The sequence below is a fragment of the Coregonus clupeaformis genome, chromosome 6 (genome assembly GCF_020615455.1).
Source record: "Coregonus clupeaformis isolate EN_2021a chromosome 6, ASM2061545v1, whole genome shotgun sequence".
Classification (NCBI taxonomy): domain Eukaryota; kingdom Metazoa; phylum Chordata; class Actinopteri; order Salmoniformes; family Salmonidae; genus Coregonus; species Coregonus clupeaformis.
Window position 1 is genome coordinate 48,924,667 of NC_059197.1, and position 26,591 is coordinate 48,951,257.

At 46.0% G+C, this 26,591-nt stretch overlaps 1 protein-coding gene across 1 annotated transcript; it reads left to right on the forward strand.

The window, feature by feature from the left end:
- Positions 1-155: 155 nt before the first annotated feature.
- On the forward strand, positions 156-26,122 carry LOC121567516 (ras and Rab interactor 2). Its single transcript, XM_041877623.1, has 12 exons — positions 156-472; positions 788-840; positions 1,068-1,233; positions 5,580-5,688; positions 5,842-5,914; positions 10,924-11,015; positions 11,262-11,344; positions 21,480-21,711; positions 23,568-24,221; positions 24,431-24,748; positions 25,024-25,155; positions 25,282-26,122. The coding sequence occupies exons 2-12, from the start codon at positions 794-796 to the stop codon at positions 25,695-25,697; spliced, it is 2,322 nt and encodes a 773-aa protein (XP_041733557.1). The 5' UTR covers positions 156-472; positions 788-793; the 3' UTR covers positions 25,698-26,122.
- Positions 26,123-26,591: the final 469 nt, after the last annotated feature.

Consider the following 26,591-nt stretch of genomic DNA (forward strand, 5'->3'; position numbering starts at 1 on the left):
GTAAAAGAGAGAGAGATAAGCATTATTCAGGTCTTGAGAGTAAAGGCTAAGCAGACTCATTTCTTTCTATGTTAAATGTGTTAGCAAGGTTAACCACGTGAAGGGGGTGGGAGATGGAGGAGAGAGAGAATGAGAAATAAAAGTAGAGTGAGCGAGTGAAAGTGAAACATCAAATGTCAAGGTGTGTAGTTGACTGTGGTAGAGGCAGGTAAAGCATCGACACAAAATATACTTCTAACAGAACAGCGAAATACTTGTGTTGCTGAGGTATGAAATCTGCAGTAGACAAATGTTTTACCCTGTAATTTTCACCGATAACACAAATTGTTGAGCGACATAGTTAGAATGTGAGAGGACAGGTCTGTAGGCACAAGGTTACAACATGAAGAGATCTGTGGAGTTTCTGTTAGGCTGAAGGGGAGCCACATAAAGTCGCAGCTACTTTGACAAGCAGCCATAGGGGCCATTAACAGTAAGTAACCCTTTTTAATACATTTATTTCTCTGCTGGTTTCTCTCAAATCAACCTTAAAGGGTTAGTTCACCAAAATTACAAAATAATGTGTTTTGGGTGAACTATTCTTTTAAATGTTTGTTGAGGATGGATATAATCACTCTTCCATTCCAGAATAACTTGTTCAAATATTTGAATGTTCTTTTTTTCTAATGTTCTTTTTAAACATCTTTCATGTTGATATATTTGATTTGATCTTAATCCATATGCAGTTAGCATACACTAAACATTTTGTAGATTTTGCACAACTATGTTTCTGTGGTATCCTCTCTAGTCTGGGATGATGAGGGGATTGGAAGATCAGGATAAGAAGGATGAATCTCACAGGTGAGGATCTTTTGTACACCCCATGGATCGTTATTAGGGACCCACTCTGGGGGGTATATATCTCAGTTTTATACGAGCTCTGTGGCAGTTTTCAGGACACAGATTAAGCGTCGTCCTGGACTAAAAGGCATTTTAATTTTTTTTATCTGTGTCCGGTAAACCTCCCCTGTATGCTGTAACAGCATATTATGGAGCCTATAACTACCCTGTTGTGTCATTATCTATAGAGGTGTGAGTGACACGGTGAGGACAGAGAATGAGGTTACTGATGGAGTTTTGCGGAGGCCCCTGACTCTACTGGACAGGTTGCGACTGTGTCAGGACGCCTGGGCCCCTGGGAACCCCTGGGATAGAGACGGGGCCCACGCTGCCCTCTGGGGCCGGCCTGCTGGGGTGAGTTCCCCCCCACTACCCTCTGTCTTTACACAGATCACTGTGTGCATCAGTCACAGTGTGTCCGTCCCAAATGGCACCCTATTCCCTATATAGTGCACTACTTTTGACCAGGGCCCATAGGGCTCTGGTCAAAAGTAGTGCACTATGTAGGGAATAGGGTGTCATTTGAGATGGACACACTGTGTAGGCCCATGCCACTATCTATTGTCTGACCTCATGGTTGACCTCTGCATTCAGGCCCTTAGGCCTAGCCTCCAGGTCACCTTGGTACATTGGGTTAGCATGTGAACAGGATGCGATATTACAGATAAATATGGAGGCAGACACTTACAGTATGTCGAGTTGCTCTTGTAGTTCCCTTTATCTAGCATAACAGCAAATTAATGCGGAAGTGCTGCATGTGTGAGAGAATAAGAAAGGAGAGATACAGATGGACTGAAAGAAAGAGGAGCAGACTGAGTAGTGGCGTAGAAGTTGATCGATGCAGAAAATATATTCGGTTTGCTAAAGAACCCCAGCTATCTTAAGGACCCTGTCTTAACAAGATCAACCACTGAGACAAGTGAGTATGGTGAGACAGTATCTGGATACAGCATCCTATTACACTGTGAGAACTACTATATGTCAGGGTTTAGGTTGAATTGGTGGGATAAGAAAAGCACTTTATATTTCAGAAATTATTCACACCCCTTGACTTTTTCTAAATGTTGTTGTGTTACAGCCTGAATTTTAAATGGATTAAATAAGAGATTTTTTGTCATTGACCTACACACAATGCCCCATAATGTCAAAGTGTAGTTATGTTTTTCGACATTTTTACAAATGTATAAAAAAATTATATACGCTGAAATGCCTTCAGTCAATAAGTATTCAACTCCTTTGTTTTGGCAAGCCTAAATAAGTTCAGGAGTTAACATTTGTTTAACAAGTTACATAATAAGTTGCATGAACTCACTCTGTGTGCAATAATAGTGTTTAACGTGATTTTTGAATGACAACCTCATCGCTATACCCCACACATACACTTATCTGTAAGGTCCCTGAATCGAGCAGTGAATTTCAAACACAGATTCACCCACAAAGACCAGGGAGGTTTTCCAATGCCTCGCAAAGAAGGGCACCTATTAGTAAATAGGATTTTAAAAAAAGCAGACATTGAATATCCCTTTGAGCATGGTGAAGTTATTAATTACACTTTGGATGGTGTATCAATACACCTAGTCACTACAAAGATACAGGCGTCCTTCCTAATTCAGTTGCCGGAGAGGAAGGAAACCGCTCAGGGATTTCACCATGAGGCCAGTGGTGACTTAAAAACAGTCACAGAGGTTAATGGCTGTGATAGAAGAAAACTAAGGATGGATCAACAACATTGCATTTACTCCACAATACTAACCTAATTGACAGAGTGAAAAGAAGGAAGCCTGTACAGAATAAAAATATTCCAAAACATGCATCCTGTTTACAGCAAGGCACTAAAGTAATACTGCTAAAAATGTGGCAAAGCAATTAACTTTGTCCAGAATACAAAATGTTATGTTTGGGGCAAATCCAATACACAAATTACTGCGTATTACTCTCCATATTTCCAAGCATAGTGGTGGCTGCATCATGTTATGGGTATGCTTGTAATCGTTATGGACTGGGGAGTTTTTCAGAATAAACAAAGAAACGGAATGGAGCTAAGCACAGGCAAAATGCTAGAGGGAAACCTGGTTCAGTCTGCTTTCCACCAGACACTGGGAGATTAATTCACCTTTCAGCAGGACAAGTGCCTAAAACACAAGGCCAAATATACACTGGAGTTGCTTACCAAAAAGACAGTAATTGTTCCTGAGTGGCCAAGTTACAGTTTTGACTTAAGTCTACTTGAAAATCTATGCAAGACCTGAAAATAGCTGTCTAGCAATGATCAACAACCAATTTGACAGAGCTTGAAGAATTTGGAAAAGAATAATGGGCAAATGTTGCACAATCCCAGTGTGGAAAGCTCTTAGAGACTTACCCAGAACGACTCACAGTTGTAATAGCTGCCAAAGGTGCTATTGGCTCAGGTGTGTGAATACTTATGTAAATGAGATACTTTCAATAAATGTGCTAAAATATTTGTAAACATATTTTTACTTTGTGATTATGGGGTATTGTGTGTAGATCAGTGAGAATTTGTATTTATTTAATCCATTTTGAATTCAGTCTGTAACACAACAAAATGTGCAATAAGTCAAGGGGGATGAAAACATCCTGAAGGCACTGTGTATTCACTGTGAATGATGAAGTGAACAAAGGGGAGTTAATCTATCTTCTGCGGGTTTAGTTGACGATATGCATTGATATTTAGAGAACTTTATATTTAATATACAGTTGAAGTCGGAAGTTTACATACACCTTAGCCAAATACATTTAAACTCAGTTTTTCACAATTCCTGACATTTAATCCTAGTAAAAATTCCCTGTTTTAGGTCAGTTAGGATCATCACATTCCCAGTGGGTCAGAAGTTTACATACACTCAATTAGTATTTGGTAGCATTGCCTTTAAATTGTTTAACTTTGGTCAAACTTTTCGGGTAGCCTTCCACAAGCTTCCCACAATAAGTTGGGTGAATTTTGGCCCATTCCTCCTGAGAGAGCTGGTGTAACTGAGTCAGTTTGTAGGCCTCCTTGCTCGCACACGCTTTTTCAGATCTGCCCACAGATGTTCTATAGGATTGAGGTCAGGGCTTTGTGATGGCGACTCCAATATCTTGACTTTGTTGTCCTTAAGCCATTTTGCCATAACTTTGGAAGTATGCTTGTGGTCATTGTCCATTTGGAAGACCCATTTGCGACCAAGCTTTAACTTCCTAACTGATGTCTTGAGATGTTGCTTCAATATATCCACCTCATTTTCCTTCCTCATGATGCCATCTATTTTATGACGTGCACCAGTCCCTCCTGCAGCAAAGCACCCCCACAGCATGATGCTGCCACCCCTGTACTTCGTGGTTGGGATGGTGTTCTTCGGCTTGCAAGTAACCCCCTTTTTCCACCAAACATAACGAAGGTCATTATGGCCAAACAATTCTATTTTTGTTTCATCAGACCAGAGGACATTTCTCCAAAAAGTATGATCTTTGTCCCCATGTGCAGTTGCAAACCGTAGTCTGGCTTTTTTATGGCGGTTTTGGAGCAGTGGCTTCTTCCTTGCTGAGCGGCCTTTCAGGTTATGTCAATATAGGACTCGTTTTACTGTGGATATAGATACGTTCCTCCAGCATCTTCACAAGGTCCTTTGCTGTTGCTCTGGGATTGATTTGCACTTTTCGCACCAAAGTACGTTCATCTCTAGGAGACAGAACGCGTCTCCTTCCTGAGCGGTATGACGGCTGCGTGGTCCCATGGTGTTTATACTTGCGTACTATTGTTTGTACAGATGAACATCGTACCTTCAGGCATTTGGAAATTGCTCCCAAGGATGAACCAGACTTGTGGAGGTCTACAATTTTTCTTTTGAGGTCTTGGCAGATTTATTTTGATTTTCCCATGATGTCAAGCAAAGAGGCACTGAGTTTGAAGGTAGGCCTTGAAATACATCCACAGGTACACCTCCAATTGACTCAAATGATGTCAATTAGCCTATCAGAAGCTTCTAAAGCCATGACATCATTTTCTGGAATTATCCAAGCTGTTTAAAGGCACAGTCAACTTCTGACCCACTGGAATTGTGATACAGTGAATTATAAGTGAAATAATCCGTCTGTAAACAATTGTTGGAAAAATTACTTGTATCATGCACAAAGTAGATGTCCTAACCGACTTGCCAAAACTATAGTTTGTTAACAAGACATTTGTGGAGTGGTTGAAAAACAAGTTTTAATGACTCCAACCTAAGTGTATGTAAACTTCCGACTTCAACTGTAGCTTGCGTTGCATCAAACTGCTGCTGCCTATAGTTTGTTTTTGACTTGACTCAAAGTGAACATACCAATGTGTCTCTCACTATCACAGTTAGGTATCTATTCCTGAACACACTGTTCATCAAACCCACTTCCTGTGATGTGTCTGTAGCCCTATTGCGTGTGTATGTGTGTGTGCGTGCTCACTTATTTCGCTGTGAGCTTTTGGTGCGTACGTGTATTTGAATGTGTGTGTATTATTTGCGCTTGCACATTCTCTGCCACTTAGTTAGCGTTGGTGTGAGGCTAGCCTGACTTGCTCACTTCTGTAGGCCTTGAATGACTGATCTACAGAAAAATGAGTAAGTCCATCTTGTCCTTTTCTGTGAAGCTGCTCTGCAGAATCACTGTTTCCTAACGCCCAAACACAGTGTAATGAGGCTTCTCATCACCTCTCTCTCCTTTCACAGAGCTTCCTGGTGTTGAGGGACTCTGCCTCCCAGCCCATCCTGCTGTGTGTGTCCACTGGAGGAGGGAGTGGACATGTCAGAGACAACCCCATACAACACATTGGTGCAGGTAGGCAGGACACACAGACAAACACGCACACATGCATTCTTTACTGACCAGAACCTCAACAGCCGCACTTCATGCTTCCCTATTTTTAAGGTTAATCTCAAGTTCTTAGTTTGTTGTACGTCTTATAATAACCTCTCTCTTCTTGTCTCTCAGTTTATCAGCTATCTCAGTCATATTTAGGCTTCTCTGATCTGGCTCAGTTAGTGGTCTTCTACTCTCTGAGCAGGTGAGTTACAACAACCTACGGTATATATACTAACTACAGTATTTATCAGTTTTGCATCTGATATATATCATTAACTTCTCTTTCTCTCTCACTTTCTCTCTCTCTCTCGCTCTCTCTCTCACTCCATATCTCTCTCTCACTCCATATCTCTCTCTTGCTCTCTCTCTCTCTCTCTCACTCCATATCTCTCTCTCTCTCTCTCTCTCTCTCTCGCTCTCTCTCTCTCTCTCTCTCTCTCTCTCTCTCTCTCTCTCTCTCTCTCTCTCTCTCTCTCTCTCTCTCTCTCTCTCTCTCTCTCTCTCTCTCTCTCTCTTTCTCTCTCTCTCAATTCAATTCAATTCAAGGGTCTTTATTGGCATGGGAAACATATGTTTACATTGCCAAAGTAAGTGAAGTAGATAATAAACCAAAGTGAAATAAACAATAAAAAATTAACAGAAACATTACACTCACAAAAGTTCCAAAATAATAAAGACATTTCAAGTGTCATTATGTCTATATACAGTGTTGTAATGATGTTTTAAATAGTACAAAAGGGAAAATAAATAAACATAAATATAGGTTGTATTTACAATGGTGTTTGTTCTTCACTGGTTGCCCTTTTCTTGTGGCAACAGGTCACAAATCGTGCTGCTTTGATTGCACACTGTGGTATTTCACCCAGTAGATATGGGATTTTATCAAAACTGGATTTGTTTTCGAATTCTTTGTGGGTCTGTGTAATCTGAGGGAAATATGTCTCTAATATGGTCATACATTTGGCAGGAAGTTAGGAAGTGCAACTCAGTTTCCACCTCATTTTGTGGGCAGTGTGCACATAGCCTGTCTTCTCTTGAGTCAAAGATTTCCTCAATTTTGGGTCATTCACAGTGGTCAGGTATTCTGCCACTGTGTACTATCTGTTTAGGGCCAAATAGCATTCTAGTTTGCTCTGTTTTTTTGTAAATTCTTTCCAATGTGTCAAGTAATTATCTTTTTGTTTTCTCATGATTTGGTTGGGTCTAATTGTGTTGCTGTCCTGGGGCTCTGTGGGGTCTGTTTGTGTTTGTGAACAGAGCTGCAGGACCAGCTTGCTTAGGGGGCTCTTCTCCAGGTTAATTTCTCTGTAGGTGATGGCTTTGTTATGGAAGGTTTGGGAATCGCTTCCTTTTAGGTGGTTGTAGAATTTAACGGCTCTTTTCTGGATTTTGATAATTAGCAGGTATCGGGCTATTTCTGCTCTGCATGCATTATTTGGTGTTTTACGTTGTACATGGAGGATATTTCTGAGGAATTCTGCATGCAGAGTCTCAATTTGGTGTTTGTCCCATTTTGTGAATTCTTGGTTGGTGAGCAGACCCCAGACCTCACAACCATAAAGGGCAATGAGTTTTATAACTGATTCAAGTATTTTTAGCCAGATCCTAATTGGTATGTCGAATTTTATGTTCCTTTTGATGGCATAGAAGGCCCTTCTTGTCTTGTCTCTCAGATCGTTCATAGCTTTGTGGAAGTTACCTGTGGCGCTGATGTTTAGGCCGAGGTATGTATCGTTTTTTGTGTGCTCTAGGGCAACGGTGTCTAGATGGAATTTGTATTCATGGTCCTGGCAACTGGACCTTTTTTGGAACACCATTATTTTAGTCTTACTGAGATTTACTGTCAGGGCCCAGGTCTGACAGAATCTGTGCAGAAGATCTAGGTGCTGCTGTAGGCCCTCCTTGGTTGGGGACAGAAGCACCAGATCATCAGCAAACAGTAAACATTTGACTTAAGATTCTAGTAGGGTGAGGCCGAATGCTGCAGACTGTTCTAGTGCCCTCGCCAATTCGTTGATATATCTGTTGAAGAGGGTGGGGCTTAAACTGCATACCTGTTTTTTGCCAAGTTTAATCGCACACTTGTTGTTTGTGTATATGGATTTTATAATGTCGTATGTTATCCCCCCCAACACCACTTTCCATCAATTTGTATAGCAGGCCCTCATGCCAAATTGAGTCGAAAGCTTTTTTGAAATCAACAAAGCATGAGAAGACTTTGCCTTTGTTTTGGTTTGTTTGTTTGTCAATTAGGGTGTGCAGGGTGAATACGTGGACTGTCGTACGGTAATTTGGTAAAAAGCCAATTTGACATTTGCTCAGTCTGCTGTGTGTACGAGTCTGCTGTTAATGATAATGCAGAGGATTTTCCCAAGGTTGCTGTTGACGCATATCCCAAGGTAGTTATTGGGGTCAAATTTGTCTCCACTTTTGTGGATTGGGGTGATCAGTCCTTGGTTCCAAATATTAGGGAATATGCCAGAGCCGAGGATGATGTTAAAGAGTTTAAGTATAGCCAATTGGAATTTGTGGTCTGTATATTTTATCATTTCATTTAGGATACCATCAACCACACAGGCCTTTTTGGGTTGGAGGGTTTGTATTCTATAGATTGTTCAACTACATTGAGCTGATTTCTGACGTGCTGCTTCTTTTTCCCGTAGTATATGTCTGTATTATTTTAGTGATTCACTATAGTGAAGGCGTAGGCTCAGGTTTTCTGGGTCTCTATGTTTTTGGTTTCTCAATTTCTTTCTTAGGTTTTTGCATTCTTCATCAAACCATTTGTAATTGTTGTTAATTTTCTTAGGTTGTCTGCTTGAAATTTTTAGATTTGATAGGGAAGCTGAGAGGTCAAATATACTGTTTAGGTTTTCTACTGCCAAGTTTACACCTTCATTATTACAGTGAAACATTTTGTCCAGGAAATTGTCTAGAAGGGATTGAATTTGTTGTTGCCTAATAGTTTTTTGGTAGATTTCCACACTACTAATTTGCTGTGATCTGATAGGAGTGTCAGTGGACTGACAGTGAACACTGAGACCCTGGGTTGAGGTCCGTGATAAAGTAGTCTACAGTACTACTGCCAAGACATGAGCTATATGTGTACCTGTCGTAGGAGTCCCCTCGAAGCCTACCATTGACTATGTACATACCCAGCGTCCGACAGAACTGCAGGAGTTGTGACCCGTTTTTGTTGGTTATGTTGTCGTAATTGTGTCTAGGGGGGCATATGGGGGAAGGAATGCTGTCACTTCCAGGTAGGTGTTTGTCCCTCTGTGTGCTGAGGATGTCAGGTTCTTGTCCAGTTCTGGCATTTAGGTCGCCACAGACAAGTACATGTCCCTGGTTTGGAAATGGTTGATCTCCCCGTCTAGGATGGAGAAGCTGTCATCGTTAAAGTATGGGGATTCTATTGGGGGGATAAAGGTAGCACACATGAGGAAATTTTTCTCTGTTGAGAAGCCAGATGTAAAATGTTCCTGTTTTGACAAATGTAATAGAGTGGGTTAGGTCTGCTCTATACCAAATTGGCATACCCCCTGAGTCCCTTCCCTGTTTCACACCTGGTAGTTTGGTGGATGGGACTACCAGCTCTCTGTAACCTAGAGGGCAACCAGTGGGTCCGTCTCCTTTATGCCATGTTTCTTGTAGGATGACAATGTCTGTATTTCCAATTTCTTTGATGAAGTCTGCGTTCCTGCTCTTTAGGCCAAAGGCAGATGACCTCAGACCTTGTATATTCCAGGATGAGATAGTAAAAGCTTTGTGTTCCATAGTGTCTAGTGTTGTTTTTGTGTGCAGGTCCTTCAGGAGGAGGTCTTGCAGGTCTGGGAGGGTGTCTCACTGGTCTAGGCGGGGTGTCCGTTGCTCTGTTGCTCCTGTGTGAGGTGCTGGGGCTACGGTTGAGGGTGACGTCCTTCAGGGTCCTGGCAAAAGTTGGGATCGCTGCCTTGTAGAGGTGGACCTGGTCGTAAAGGCTGTTCAAGTCCAGGGTGGAGTGGTTGGCCAGGTAGACATTAGGTTTTGAGGCACAGTCTCGCGAAATGCTTGTATTCACCTGCTGTATGGTGGCAGGGTGAACGTATTTTCGTGGTAGCAGGGTGGAGATAACCACTTGTGCGTTGGGGAAAGTGGAAGAAGGAACTCTCCTGCCATTGTAGCTTAGTAGCCTTACTTATTAAGCTTTATATAACAAAATGACCTAGAGATTATTGCCTTTTACTTCAGAAGTAGGTTCAGACTGAACATTACTCACTCAGTTTGGTGTTGGATGGTATTTCCAGGTTCCGCTGTGTTTCTTCTGCAGGTTTTGGTTTGGTATACGTTTTTTTTCTTTATAGTCCTTGGTAGTAATAGTCCATTCAGGTAATTTTGTCAAAAATCAAGGTTTTAGGTATGGAAATTAGATTTTGATTGAAGGTTTTAATGTTGAGGTTAGTATCCTGTATAAATCCTTGTGAAAAAATTCAAGTCTATCTAACTCTAATTCTATATTTTTGCAGAAGAACTCAGGAGCCCACACTACCTCTCTCTCTCTCTCTCTGTCTCTCTCAATTCAATCCAATTCAATTTGCTTTATTGGCATGACGTAACAATGTACATATTGCCAAAGCTTACTTTGGAGATTTACAATATTAACGTAATTAAAATAATAATAATCAATATTGTCAATGGGACAACAGTAACAACAATAATCAAGGGTCAAAATTACCATACATTGAACAATAACAATAAGCATAGAGGACATTTGCAGGTTGGTTGGTCTGTCAGACACTGTCCCTCATCTTATGGCAGGCAGCAATGTAGTGCGCTGCCAACCCACAGCTCTCTGCGTCCTCCCCCAACAGGACAGGTAGCCTATTCTCAGCAGAGAGGTCTTTGAAACCTTGAATAAGGGTGTCAAATTTGGGGAAATTACACTCTCTAATTGTTTTATATTTTTGACATTTTGTCAGGAAATGCAGCTCTGTCTCAGGTTCTGCTGTGGTGCAGTGGTTGCACAGCCTTTCCTCTACAGGGAGCCAGGTTTTCCTGTGTCTACCCTTCTCAATGGCAAGACTGAGCCTATACTTTGTCAAGGTTTTTCTAAGGTTTTGATCGTCTGTCTCTATCTCTATCTGTCTCACTCTTTCTCTCTCTCTCTCGCTCCATATCTCTCTATCTCTCTCTGTCTGTCTGTCTCTCTATCTCTCTCTTTCTCTCTCTCAGGGACGTGTTGCCAGTGTGTCTGTTCATCCCTCCGTGGCTCTATAGTGTATCAGATCAGCCACAGTCCAGCAGTCTGTCCCAGCTGGGTCCCAGTAAGTCTGAATTCACCCTCTTCATCTCTCCTCTTCCTCACCCACGCTCTCTTCCACTTATCATCTTCCTTTCACTCCTCCTGCACAACTATCTCCTTGTCATCCATCCTAGTCACTTCATATCAAACGTCTCATCCTCTATGTGCTCCTCTTCTTACTCTACCTCCTCTTGACGACTACCATCTCATCATTCTAATGTTTGATCTCCTTTCCTCCCTCTCTTTTTGTGTATCTGTTTGTATATAGAGTCCTGGCTGTGTCCCACCACTGACCTCCAGCCTGATCACATGACTCAGAGGGCTCCTAGTACTGCCATGTGCACCATACAGGTAATCAGCAGTATTCATAGCTTCATAACATGTCTATAAAGGTTGGGACCTACACTACATGACCAAAAGTATGTGGACACCTGCTCGTCGAACATCTCATTCCAAAATCATGGGCTTTAATATGGAGTTGGTCCCCCCTTTGCTGCTATAACAGCCTACGCTCTTCTGGGAAGGTTTTCCTCTAGATATTGGAACATTGCTGCTGGGACTTGCTTCCATTCAACCACAAGCATTAGTGAGGTCGGCACTGATGTTGGGCGATTAGGCCTGGCTTGCAGTCAGTGTTCCAATTCATCCTAAAGGTGTTCAATGGGGTTGGGGTCAGGGCTCTGTGCAGGCCAGTCAAGTTCTTCCACACCGGCCTCCCAAGTGGCGCAGCGGTATAAGGCACTGCATCGGAGTACTTGAGGCGTCACTACAGACTCGGGTTCGATCCCAGGCTGTGTCACAGCCGGCCGTGACCGGGAGACCCATGAGGCGGCGCACAATTGGCCCAGCGTCGTCCGGGTTAGGGGAGGATTTGGCCGGCCGGGATTTCCTTGTCCCATCGCGCTCTAGCGACTCCTTGTGGCGGGCCGGGCACCTGCAAGCTGACTTCGGTCTCAAGCTGGATGGTGTTTCCTCAGACACATTGGTGCGGCTGGCTTCCGGGTTAAGTGAGCAGTGTGTCAAGAAGCAGTGTGGCTTGGCAGGGTCTTGTTTCAGAGGATGCATGGCTCTCGACCTTCACCTCTCCCGAGTCCGTAGGGGAGTTGCAGCGATGTGACAAGACTGTAACTACCAATTCGATATCACGAAATTAGGGAGAACATTTTTGAAATAAATAAAAAGAAATATTCCACACCGATCTCGACAAACCATTTCTGTATGGACCTCGCTTTGTTCACGGGGTAATTGTCATGCTGAAACAGGAAAGGGCCTTCCCCAAACTGTTGCCATAAAGTTGGAAGCGCAGAATCATCTAGGATGACATTGTATGCTGTAGCGTTAAGATTTCTCTTCACTGGAACTAAGGGGCCTAGCCCGAACCATGAAAATAGCCCCAGACCATTATTCCTCCTACACCAAACTTTGGCACTATGCATTCGGGCTGGTAGTGTTCTCCTGGCATCCGCCAAACCTGATTCGTCCATCGGACTGCCAGATGGTGAAGCATGATTCATCACTCCAGAGAACGTGTTTCCACTGCTCCAGAGTCCAATGGCAGCGAGCTTTGCACCACTCCAGCCGACGCTTGGAATTGCTCATGGTGATCTTAGGCTTGTGTGCGGCTGCTCGGCCATGGAAACCCATTTCATGAAGCTCCTGACGAACAGTTCTTGTGCTGACGTTGCTTCCAGAGGCAGTTTGGAACTCTGTTGTGAGTGTTGCAACCGAGGACAGATGGTTGCACTACGCGCTTCAGCACTCGGCGGTCCTGTTCTGTGAGCTTGCGTGGCCTACCACTTCACTGCTGAGCCGATGTTGCTCCTACACGTTTCCACTTCACAATAACAGCACTTACAGTTGACCAGGGCAGCTCTAGCAGGGCAGAAATTGGACGAACTGACTTGTTGGAAAGTGGCATCCTATGACGGTGCCACGTTGAAAGTCACTGAGCTCTTCAGTAAGGCCATTGTACTGCAAATGTTTGTCTTTGGAGATTGCATTGCTGTGTGCTCGAATTTATACACCTGTCAGCAGCAGGTGTGGTTGAAATAGCCGAATCCACTAATTTGAAGGGGTGTCCACATACTTTTGTATAAATAGGGTATTCACTATGTTGTATTCTGCTTTAACATGACGTAGTTAGAGAACCACTCTAGTGGATGTGTTGCCATGGTTTGACATGTGATTCACATTGAAAAGCAGAGGTCTGCTCCGAGGTTTTCCTAGTGCTTTGTAATGTTATCCCAGTCAAGTGTCACTCTCAGCATCATAGATGAGTTGAGGTGTACCTCAGTTCAGACTGACGTCACGACTCCTTTTGCTCTTCAGTCGAATATCTTACATTTTAATACTGTATTTCCTTTTTCAAATCTATATAGGTTTTAAAGGCCCAGTGCAGTCAAAATTATGTTTTTCTTGTGTTTTGATATCATATTGTACATCAGCTGAAGAAGCTAACACTGTAAAAGTGTGAAGAAATTATATCAGTAGCTAGGTTTCCATCCAATTAGCGAATATTCTAGAATCTGCATCAAGAAAATATGTGCATTTTCCCACCAGTGGTGTGTTTCCACCAAACTGACTTGTTGTGAATAGAAATCAGTGTGCGATGACATAGTGCACACAATGTACTTTTTCGCTTAAGTTTTCATTTACAGAATAAAAATCTAAAGTTCAATGTGCTTCCATCACATTTTCAACTCTATCGATAGTTTTGTCACAAAAATTGTTGCGTTAAATAGCAAATATGCCTACTTTGGTCTTGGCATGTGCGCAATATCCAACAGCTCGCAGAGACTGTGGTAGTCTACATGATGAGATTATTATGGATAAGAGCGAGTATGTTTTTATTTGTCAAATGGCAGTCAAGCATTGATCATCATGTCACCAGAATAAGACCCTCGATATTTATTGGAAAGGAGCATCAAGCTCATCATCGTGCACTTTCACCACCCTGTGAAGTTCATCATAACTTATTTTATCTGTAGCCTAATAAACTGCATGGTTTCCAGAGTCATTGTGGGAGGACCACATACAGTTAAAGTCAGAAGTTTACATATACTTAGGTTGGAGTCATTAAAACTCATTTTTCAACCACTCCACAAAATTCTTGTTAACAAACTATAGTTTTGGCAAGTCGGTTAGGACATCTACTTTGTGCATGACACAAGTAATTTTTCCAACAATTGTTCACAGACAGATTATTTCACTTATAATTCACTGTATTACAATTCCAGTGGGTCAGAAGTTTACATACACTAAGTTGACTGTGCATTTAAACAGCTTGGAAAATTCCAGAAAATTATGTCATGGCTTTAGAAGCTTCTGATAGGCTAATTGACATCATTTGAGTCAATTGGAGGTGTACCTGTGGATGTATTTCAAGGCCTACCTTCAAACTCAGTGCCTCTTTGCTTGACATCATGGGAAAATCAAAATAAATCTGCCAAGACCTCAAAAGAAAAATTGTAGACCTCCACAAGTCTGGTTCATCCTTGGGAGCAATTTCCAAATGCCTGAAGGTACCACGTTCATCTGTACAAACAATAGAACGCAAGTATAAACACCATGGGACCACGCAGCCGTCATACCGCCCAGGAAGGAGACGCGTTTTGTCTCCTAGTGTTGAACTTACTTTGGTGCGAAAAGTGCAAATCAATCCCAGAACAACAGCAAAGGACCTTGTGAAGATGCTGGAGGAAACCGGTACAAAAGTATCGTTATGTTTGGAGGAAAAAGGGGGTGGCTTGCAAGCCGAAGAACACCATCCCAACCATGAAGCACGGGGGTGGCAGCATCATGCTGTTGGGGTGCTTTGCTGCAGGAGGGACTGGTGCACTTCACAAAATATGTGGCATCATGAGGAAGGAAAATTATGTGGATATATTGAAGCAACATCTCAAGACATCAGTCAGGAAGTTAAAGCTTGGTTGCAAATGGGTCTTCCAAATGGACAATGACCCCAAGCATACTTCCAAAGTTATGGCAAAATGGCTTAAGGACAACAAATTCAAGGTATTGGAGTTGCCATCACAAAGCCCTGACCTCAATCCTATAGAACATTTGTGGGCAGATCTGAATAAGCATGTGCGAGGCCTACAAATTGACTCAGTTACACCAGCTCTCTCAGGAGGAATGGGTCAAAATTCACCCAACTTATTGTGGGAAGCTTGTGGAATGCTACCCGAAACGTTTGACCCAAGTTAAACAATTTAAAGGCAATGCTACTAAATACTAATTGAGTGTATGTAAACTTCTGACCCACTGGGAATGTGATGAAAGAAATAAAAGCTGAAATAAATCATTCTCTCTGTCAGTGGGTGCTGTAGGTGGGTGTGGTGCAGGAATCAGATGCAGGACGCAGAAAATAAGTCCAATAGACTTTAGTGAAAAGCACACTCAAAATAACGAGTCAAACGCCCGGAGGCGAGAAAGTCCGCACACAGGCGAAAACCAAAAGGCGCACAAAACAGTGCGTAAATAACCTCCTAACACAGAGGAAAATACGAAATGCACAAGGCAACAGTAGCGCACAAACACGACAGCGAAACAATCACACACAAACACAGACACACACAACGAGAACTAAATAGAACACTAACGAGGACTAACTAGACACAGGTGTACAACATCAAGACCAAACCAAACGAACATGAAACATAGATCGGTGGCAGCTAGTACTCCGGAGACGACGACCGCCGAAGCCTGCCCGAACCAGGAGGAGGAGCAGCCTCAGCCGAAACCGTGACAGTACCCCACCCCTTGACGCGCGGCTCCAGCCGTGCGCCGACCCCGGCCTCGGGGACGACCAGGAGGACGCGGAGCAGGGCGCGCGGGATGGTCCCGGTGGAACTCCGACAGGAGAGATGGGTCTAGGATGTCCCTCCGCGGCACCCAGCACCGCTCCTCCGGGCCGTACCCCTCCCACTCCACGAGATACTGGAGACCCCCCATCCGGCGTCTGGAGTCCAAGATGGACCGAACGGTGTACGCCGGAGCCCCCTCGATGTCCAATGGGGGCGGAGGAGTCTCTCCTACCTCATTGTCCTGGAGTGGACCAGCTACCACCGGCCTGAGAAGAGACACATGGAACGAGGGGTTAATATTCTTATATTCAACAGGTAGATGTAACCTATAACACACCTCGTTCAATCTTCTCAGGACTTTAAAGGGCCCCACAAACCGCCGACCCAGCTTCCGGCAGGGCAGGCAGAGGGGTAGGTTTCTGGTAGAGAGCCAGACTCGATCTCCGGGTGCGTACACCGGCCCCTCACTGCGGTGGAGATCGGCGCTCGCCTTGTGACGAAGGACGGCCCGCTGCAGGTGGACGTGGGCAGCGTTCCACGTCTCTTCCGAGCACCTCATCCAATCATCCACCGCAGGGGCCTCGATCTGGCTCTGCTGCCACGGTGCCAGAACCGGCTGGTGACCTAATACACATTGGAAAGGGGTTAGGTTAGTAGAGGAGTGGCGGAGAGAGTTCTGGGACATCTCGGCCCAGGGAATGTAACGCGCCCACTCCTCAGGCCGGTCCTGGCAATACGACCTCAGAAACATACCCACATCCTGGTTGACACGTTCTACCTGCCCGTTACTCTCCGGGTGGTACCCCGAGGTAATAATAATAATAAGCCATTTAGCAGACGCTTTTATCCAAAGCGACTTACAGTCATGCGTGCATACATTTTTGTGTATGGGTGGTCCCGGGGATCGGTAAGGCTAACCGAGACCCCCAAACGCTCCATAAACGCTCTCCACACACGGGAGGTAAATTGGGGGCCTCGATCAGACACTATATCCTCGGGGACCCCGTAATGCCGGAAGACGTGGGTAAATAGGGCCTCAGCGGTCTGTAGGGCAGTAGGAAGACCCGACATAGGGAGAAGACGACAGGCCTTAGAGAACCGGTCCACAACGACCAGGATGGTGGTATTCCCCTGAGAGAGGGGAAGGTCTGTTACAAAATCCACCGAGAGGTGGGACCATGGTCGTTGTGGAACGGGTAGGGGCTGTAACTTACCCCTGGGCAGATGTCGGGGCGCCTTACACTGGGCGCACACTGAGCAGGAGGAGACGTAAACCCTCACATCCCTAGCCAAAGTAGGCCACCAGTATTTAGTGCTAAGGCAATGCACTGTCCGGCCAATACCCGGATGTCCAGAGGAGGGTGACGTGTGAGCCCAGTAGATGAGTCGATCCCGAATCTCGAGCGGAACGTACTTCCGACCCTCAGGACATTGTGGAGGGCTGGGGTCGGGTACGCAACGCTCGCTCGATCTCGGCATCGACCTCCCACACCACCGGTGCCACAAGGCAAGACTCCGGTAGTATGGGAGTAGGCTCAACGGACCTCTCCTCCGTGTCATACCGCCGGGACAGTGCATCTGCCTTGCCATTCTGGGACCCAGGGATGTACGTGATTTTAAATACGAACCTGGTGAGAAACATACTCCATCGAGCCTGGCGAGGGTTCAGTCTCCTCGCTGCCCGGATGTACTCCAGGTTCCGATGGTCAGTCAAAATGAGGAAAGGGTGTTGAGCCCCATCAAGCCAATGCCTCCACACCTTAAGGGCCTGAACTACAGCTAACAGCTCCCTGTCCCCAACGTCATAGTTACGCTCCGCCGGGCTGAGCTTTTTGGAGTAAAAGGCACAGGGGCGGAGTTTAGGTGCCGAGCCGGACCGTTGAGAGAGCACGGCCCCTATACCAGCCTCAGACGCGTCCACCTCAACCTGAAAGGGAATTGTGGGATCCGGATGCGCCAGCACCGGAGCCGACGTAAACAGGTCCTTCAGTCTCCCAAAGGCCCTGTCCGCATCAGCTGACCACTGCAGGCGCACCGGACCCCCTTTCAGAAGGGACGTGATGGGAGCTGCCACCTGTCCAAAACCCCGGATAAACCTCCGGTAGTAATTCGCAAAGCCCAAGAACTGCTGCACCTCTTTTACAGTGGTTGGAGTTTGCCAATTACGCACAGCGGACACACGATCCACCTCCATTCTCACCCCTGACGCGGACAACCGATAACCCAAAAAAGGAGACCGACTCCTGGAAAAACAGACATTTCTCTGCCTTGACATATAGGTCGTGCTCCAACAGCCTCCTCAATACACGTCGCACCAGGGTTACATGCTCGGCTCGGGTAGACGAGTACACCAGAATATCATCAATGTACACGACCACCCCTTGTCCCTGCATATCCCGGAAAATGTCATCTACGAAGGATTGAAAGACTGATGGAGCATTCATCAACCCATATGGCATGACAAGATATTCGAAATGACCTGACGTGGTACTAAACGCTGTTTTCCATTCATCGCCCTCCCTAATGCGCACCAAGTTATACGCGCTCCTGAGATCCAATTTTGTGAAAACCGCGCCCCATGCAATGACTCCGTCATGGTTGCAATCAGAGGGGAGTGGATAACTGTATTTCACAGTAATCTGATTGAGACCACGGTAATCAATGCACGGGCGCAACCCTCCATCTTTCTTTTTCACAAAAAGAAACTCGAAGAGGCGGGGGGAAGTGGAAGGCCGAATGTATCCCTGTCTCAAAGATTCGGCTATGTAAGTCTCCATATCTTTTCTCTCCTCTTGAGACAAAGGATACACATGGCTCCGTGGGAGCGCTGCTCCTGCCTGAGATCAATCGCACAATCCCCCTGTCTATGGGGAGGCAACTGCGTCGCCCTAGTTTTGCTAAACACAAGAGCTAAATCCCCATATTCAGGCGGAATGTGCAGTGCGGGCACTTGGTTTGGACTTTCCACCGAAGTCGCCCCCACGGAAACACCCAGACATCGCCCTCACACTGAACAGACCACCCATCGAGAGCCCTCTGTTGCCACGAAATAGCAGGGTTATGGGTGCTAACCAGGGGAATTCCCAGCACCACTGGGTACGCAGGAGAGTCGATCAGATACAGCTGTATAGTCTCTTCATGACCCCCTGCGCACACATCCTAAGTGGCGCTGTGACTTCCTGATCAACCCCGACCCCAACGGGCGGCTATCTAAGGCATGAACGGGAAAAGGTTTGTCAACAGGTAGGAGAGGGATCCCTAACTCTAAACAAAACTTTCGATCAACAAAATTCCCAGCTGCGCCTGAATCTACTAGCGCCTTATGCTGGGAATGAGGTGCAACCTGTGGAAAACCAACAGGTATACAAAAGTGCGCAACAGAAAGCTCTGGGTAAGTGGGGCGTCTACTCACCTGGGAGGCCCCCCCAGTGCGTGGCCTGTTGTCTTCTCCCCCGGAGAACCCTCCCCAGCACCTGGCCGCAGTGTGCCCTCCACGACCGCACTTGGTGCAGGAGACAGGCCCCTCGGGCTCCTCCTCCTCCGTTCTCTAGCGCCGGCACCCCGAGCTCCATAGGGCTCGGCTCGGAGGTGCCGGAGGGCGGAATGGACGGACCCCCCTCGGGACGTCCACGGGTGGCCAGCAGGGTGTCTAAACGGATGGACAGATCAACCAACTGGTCGAAAGTCAGATGGGTATCCCTGCAGGCCAACTCTCGTTGAACGTCCTCCCGGAGGCTACACCGAAAATGGTAGATGAGAGCCCGTTCATTCCACCCTGCATCCGCCGCTAGAGTCCGGTACTCTAAAGCAAACGCCTGTGCGCTCCTCCTCCCCTGTCTCAAGTGGACTAGCCGCTCCCCCGCCGCTTTGCCCTCAGGTGGATGGTCAAACACGGCCTTGAAGCGGCGGGAGAACTCGGCGTAGGAGATGGTGTTGGCGTCCATCTTCCTCCACTCAGCGTTAGCCCACTCCAACGCCTTTCCCGAGAGACAGGAGATGAGGGCGGAAACGCTCTCGTGTCCCGAGGGCACCGGGTGTACAGTGGCCAGGTAGAGCTCCACCTGCAGGAGGAACCCCTGACACCCGGCAGCTGTTCCGTCATACGCCCTCGGGAGCGAGAGCCGAATCCTCCTGGGTTCCGGACATGGGACTGGTGGACCGGCCGATGGGGTGGGCAGGGTAGGTGGAGGTGTGGGTACCCTGCTGGCTTCCCATCGGTGCAGGGTGTTGATCACGTCCTGTAGAGCGGTCTCCAGTTGTCTTATCTGGCCATCTTGCCAATGGATATGCTCCTCGAGCGACACAGGTGTCACGGCCGATCCTGCTGATTCCATTATGGTGTGTGATTCTGTCAGTGGGTGCTGTAGGTGGGTGTGGTGCAGGAATCAGATGCAGGACGCAGAAAATAAGTCCAATAGACTTTAGTGAAAAGCACACTCAAAATAACGAGTCAAACGCCCGGAGGCGAGAAAGTCCGCACACAGGCGAAAACCAAAAGGCGCACAAAACAGTGCGTAAATAACCTCCTAACACAGAGGAGGAAAATACGAAATGCACAAGGCAACAGTAGCGCACAAACACGACAGCGAAACAATCACACACAAACACAGACACACACAACGAGAACTAAATAGAACACTAACGAGGACTAACTAGACACAGGTGTACAACATCAAGACCAAACCAAACGAACATGAAACATAGATCGGTGGCAGCTAGTACTCCGGAGACGACGACCGCCGAAGCCTGCCCGAACCAGGAGGAGGAGCAGCCTCGGCCGAAACCGTGACACTCTCTACTATTATTCTGACATTTCACATTCTTAAAATAAAGTGGTGATCCTAAGTGACCTAAGACAGGGAATTTGTACTAGGATTAAATGCCAGGAATTGTGAAAAACTGAGTTTAAATGTATTTGGCTTAGGTGTATGTAAACTTCCGACTTCAACTGTATGTGACTACAAGTTTACTTCAATATGAAAGTTATAATATCAATATTTGCGTATAAAGGCGTTTTCACCGCCATTTCTCGCATAATTAATTTTACAGACACAAAAAAAATCCACTATGTCGAAAGAATGATCTCTCTGCATTTTAAAGGTTGTACCGGAACTTCCTGTTTCCATCACAGCTGTCGTTACTTTTTTTTTTATACGGTATGACTTTACTCACATAAAAACTGTGGAAGGAAACATTGTTAGTGTTATTTCCTGATAGTTGCTGGCTCCCATACACAGGATGCATGGGTGGAGTTTTGGCTTGCCTGGTGACATCTCCAGGCAGTATAATGTGTAATAGACCAATCACAAAGAGAGTTCCAAACCTCTGCCAATAACCTCTCTCCCATTAGGCCCCCGTCCTCCACTTTAGTGCCCTTCCCCTCCCAACTCAGACCTCTCCCAGACAATCCTAGCAAAATTCTTGATTGAGAAAGATTTCTTTGCTAAAAAGCTATTTTTGTTTATTTTTGACCATTTTAATGGAAAACTACTACAGTAAGGTATTTATTTGTTACCCAGAAATGATTTGATATTGAGATAAAAACGACCTTTAATACTGAAACCATTATATTGTATCAAGTTCAAATCATTCTCCAATGATAATTTTACATTTTCGGAAAGATCCTCATGTGCCTCAATACACAGTCAAGCTCCCTCTCGATTGTGTCTTCTGTTCAATAGCTGACAGCAGCCAATGGTGCTCTGTGCATCATCAACCCACTCTATCTCCATGAGCATGGCGATGACTGGCTGACGCATCAACCAACCAGCTCACAGCGAGTTAATCGGCCATCCAATTATAGGCATGAGAGACGACTGAGTACAACGAGACCTTGGTCAGGGGCGGGCCTTCTTACTAAGAGAGCTATTTCATTGGAGCAGGAGCCCTGCAGCTCCAGTCCTGATAATCCAGGTAAAGTGATTTTAATTTTTAAGGCCCAGTGTTGTCAAAAACATGATTGGAATAATACTGTGAAATTGTGAAAATTATGATAATGCCCTTTTAGTGTAATTGAGATTTTTTTATTTTTTTTTTACGACTGCATTGGACCCTTTTAATGTGTTTTATTATCATTGTCCATCCTGTCTGTGTGAAAATATCACCGCATTAATCATCCTTCTCTCTGTAGGAGGTAATGAGACATCATAGAGCTCACTAGCCATTATGCCAAAACCAAAATCAACCAACGACTAACTGATATAGTGCATTCGGAAAGTATTCAGACCCCTTGACTTTTTCCACATTTTGTTAGGTTACAGCCTTATTCTAAAATTGATTAAATTGTATTTATTCCCTCAGCAATCTACACACAATACCCCATAATGACAAAGCAAAAACAGTTTTTTCTATTGTTTTGCTAAAAAAATAATAATAATACAATGAAATATCACATTTACATAGGTATTCAGACCCTTTACTCAGTACTTTGTTGAAGCACCTTTGGCAGCGATTACAGCCTAGAGTCTTCTTGGGTATGACGCTACAAGCTTGGCACACCTGTATTTGTTTCTCCCATTCTTCTCTGCAGATCCTCTCAAGCTCTGTCAGGTTGGATGGGGAGCGTCGCTGCACAGCTATTTTCAGGTCTCTCCAGAGATGTTCGATCGCGTTCAAGGCTGGGCTCTGGCTGGGCCACTCAAGGACACTCAGAGACTTGTCCCGAAGCCACTCCTGCGTTGTCTTGGCTGTGTGCTTAGGGTCGTTGTCCTGTTGGAAGGTGAACCTTCGCCCCAGTCTGAGGTCCTGAGTGCTCTGGAGTAGGTTTTCATCAAGGATCTCTCTGTACTTTGCTCCGTTCATCTTTCCCTTGATCCTGACTAGTCTCCTAGTCCATGCCGCTGAAAAACATCCCCACAGCATGATGCTGCCACCACCATGCTTCACCGTAGGGATGGTGCCAGGTTTCCTCCAGACGTGACGCTTGGCATTCAGGCCAAGAGTTCAATCTTGGTTTCATCAGACCAGAGGATCTTGTTTCTCATGGTCTGAGAGTCCTTTTGGCAAACTCAAAGCGGGCTGTCATGTGCCTTTTACTGAGGAGTGGCTTCCGTCTGGCCACTCTATCATAAAGGCCTGATTTGGTGGAGTGCTGCAGAGATGGTTGTCCTTCTGGAAGGTTCTCCCATCTCCAAAGAGAAACCAAGGCCCTTCTCCCCCGATTGCTCAGTTTGGCCGGGTGGCCAGCTCTAGGAAGGGTCTTGGTGGTTCCAAACTTCTTCCATTTAAGAATGATGGAGGCCACTGTGTTCTTGGGGACCTTCAATGCTGCAGAAATATTTTGGTACCCTTCCCCAGATCTGTGCCTCGACACAATCCTGTCTCAGAGCTCTACGGATAATTCCTTTGACCTCATGGCTTGGTTTTTGCTCTGACATGCACTGTCAACTGTGGGACCTTATATAGACAGGCGTGTGCCTTCCCAAATCATATCCAATCAATTTACTTTACCACAGGTTGACTCCTATCAAGTTGTAGAAACATCTCAAGGATGATCAATGGAAACAGGATGCACCTGAGCTCAATTTCGAATCTCATAGCAAAGGGTCTGAATACTTATGTAAATAAGGTTTTTTATTTGTAATAAATTTGCAGAAATTAAAAAAAAAACTGTTTTCGCTTTGTCATTATGGGGTATTGTGTGTAGATTCATGAGGGAAAAAAAATATTTTAATCCATTTTAGAATAAAGCTGTAACGTAACAAAATGTGGAAAAGGGGAAGGGGTCTGAATACTTTCCGAATGCACTATATGTTTGGTCTTGTCTCCAGGGTCTCCTGTAGTCCAGGCTTCCCCGTCTCCCCCCACCCCAACAGGAGGGGTGGTTCTGAGGAGGCCCAGTAGGGATGCTTCCATTGAGTCACTCCACAGAACAGGGAGCCAGGACCGCACTAACACCTCCAGGCCCCCGTCAGACCCCAAGCCCCTGTTCAGCCCTGCCCCGCAGTCCCCTCACAGGGTGTCCTGGATTGAGGACAATGTATGGCTCTCCCAACCACCACCCTCCTCCCTCCTCCGTCCCCCCTCCCTGGAGCTGGACTCGCTGTCAATCAGCAGCATTGAGGAGGAGCCGGAGTCGGTCACCAGCCCCTCCCACTCCCCCCACCCCTCGTATCGGTTGGCCGACAAGGTGAAGCACCGCCTCTCGGCTGTGGGCCTGGCCATTGGTGGGCTGGGGTCTCCACAGAAGAGGCTGACCAAGCGGGTGCAGGAGCTCAGTAAGCGGAGGGGCGGGGTATTTGCAGAGGCAGTGCTGGAATTCGTTGAGATGACCCTAGGGGCTGGGTTTACCCCTGGAATGACAGGTGTGGATTTGCTTCAGGAGGTGCGTACGGCTCTCACTGCCCTGAGAGAGACACTGCTGGACTGTCCCGAGATACACATCTTCATAGACAGTATGGCCGACACACCCAACTGGGAGCTGGGTGAGTCCATGCATTAACAAATTAGTGTTCGAAAACAGAATATCACTACTATTATACAAAAAAACTTTTCAGCTTTAGTTCACTATCCACCACAAAGCCAAAACGGACAAACACAAAGCCAAAACGGACAAACACTCAACTACATAATTTTCCAGAATTGTTTTCTAACACCTCAGTCTCTCCCTCTCTCTGTCCTCTATCTACATTAGATGCCATACTGGAGCTCTCCCTACACAAGGTGGCCCTGAAGCCTGTGAGCTCCCACCTGTACACCTGCCTCCAGAGCTGTCGGGACCATGACGGTAGCCTGCGGAAGCTGAGGGAGAACCAGCGGGTCCTGGAGGGCCGGGGGGTGGAGGAGCTGGAAGGGACGCCTGGGGCGGGGGTCCCTGACCCTGTCACCCTGGAGAAGATCCAGCAGAGGTGGTCAGCCATGCACCAGTCCTACTCCCCCAGCAGGAAGGTCCATATCATGCTCAAGGTCTGCAAGACCATCTACCACAGCATGACAGCCAATGCCAACCCAGGTGGGTGGTGCAGGGTAGACCTCCTCAGCCTCAGTATGTGGAGTGAATGGAGTTGGTTAGGGTTAGTGTATTTCTCTCTCTTTCTTTAGGTATGGTGAAATTAGGTGGAAAATCTGTCGATGTGCCCTTGAGCAAGGCACTTAACCCTAATTGCTCCTGTAAGTCGCTCTGGATAAGAGCGTCTGCTAAATGACTAAAATGTAAATGTAAACTCTCTATTAAGGATGATGTTTGGAGTTCTTTGACTTTTGACTCCCTCCTCCCCTCTGTCTCAGGTGTAGTGTACGGGGCTGATGACTTCCTGCCCTGTCTGACCTGGGTGCTTCTGCGTAGTGATGTGGTCACTCTGCAGCTGGACACTGACTACATGATGGAGCTACTGGACCCCACACAGCTGCAGGGAGAGGGTACGAATTATACAAACGTTTCACGCAGACCCACAGAAACATGTATGTGCACATGGACACTCGTATAGTAACCCCCTTTCTGTCTCTGTTTCTCTCTCTCTCTACCTCTGTCTCTCTATTTTGCAGGAGGTTATTACTTGACGTCCCTGTACGCCTCTCTCTTCTACATCAGCAGCTTCCGCCCTCGTCTCGCCACGCGCCAGCTTAGCACCGAGGCCCAGAAATCCCTGAGCCAATGGCATCGCAGGCGCACTCTGCACTGCAACCAATCACGACGCACCACAAATCGGAGGACCCTCCGGAGACCTGGGCATGGCGAGAAGGGCAGGGAAAACTCCTGTGATGCAGAGACGGAAACTGGCACAGGAAGTGTAACTGACGCCCCACCGGCGCCCTCTAGTGTTGTGGCCAAGGCACTGCACATAATCTCAGAGGTTGTGGTAGCGGCGAGGGAGGAGGGGGGCAGCAGAGCGGAGGGCCAAGGATCCCCAGCTGCACAACTCCAGGCCTCACCTCGGAAGGAGAGACAGGACTCAGGTTAGTCTCCACAGGGTCCATGAGGCACTCTGCGCCAGGCCAGTAGAGCTGGAAGACCGGACAGACACACAGATGGGTCAGCAGAGGTCAGAGAGGACTGGGCTGCCAGTGGGAGACTGAAGCCAGAGTGATGAAGCCAGAGAGATGAAACAGAGGAGCCAGTCTGTCTAGGACCCTGGGCTTTACCGCAAACACTTAGCTGGCAAACATGGAGTCGCCTTCTCAATATTGTAATGCAAACTTGTTATGCAAAACATTTTATTTTACAATTCCTGGTTTCAGTTGCATTGAATTCCACCCAATAAGACATGAAGATAATGGTCTGATTAGGCTGAATTTGGGTAATATGATAATGTGCTTTAAATTGTTTAATAATATAATAATATAATATGCCATTTAGCAGACGCTTTTATCCAAAGCGACTTACAGTCATGCGTGCATACATTTTTTTTTTGTGTATGGGTGGTCCCGGGGATCGAACCCACTACCTTGGCGTTACAAGCGCCGTGCTCTACCAGCTTGTGGAAGATATTTCCAATGAGTGTTGCAAATTGTGACATTTGTAGTATTTTTATTGTCATTCCTTAGAGAAATTACTCTCAATGGGGCCAATTAAATGGTCAAATTGGGGCAAAGCATGGAGGCTCTCAGCAGGCTGCCTCCATGGTTAGAACACTGTTGATGTATTTTCCATGTTGACCACTAGGTTGCAGTACCACATCTCTTTTGTCGGTTTCCTCTGGGTTGCAGTAGTCAAGCATGATAACAGTGGAGCTCATAAGTGCATAAGGATGTTGAGAAAGGGAGAGAAATGTGTTGAGATGCCTGAATTAACAGCTATAATGAAATGACAGTTGATAAGATTGTATTATGTTGTGTGTAATATGTACTCTGTTTTT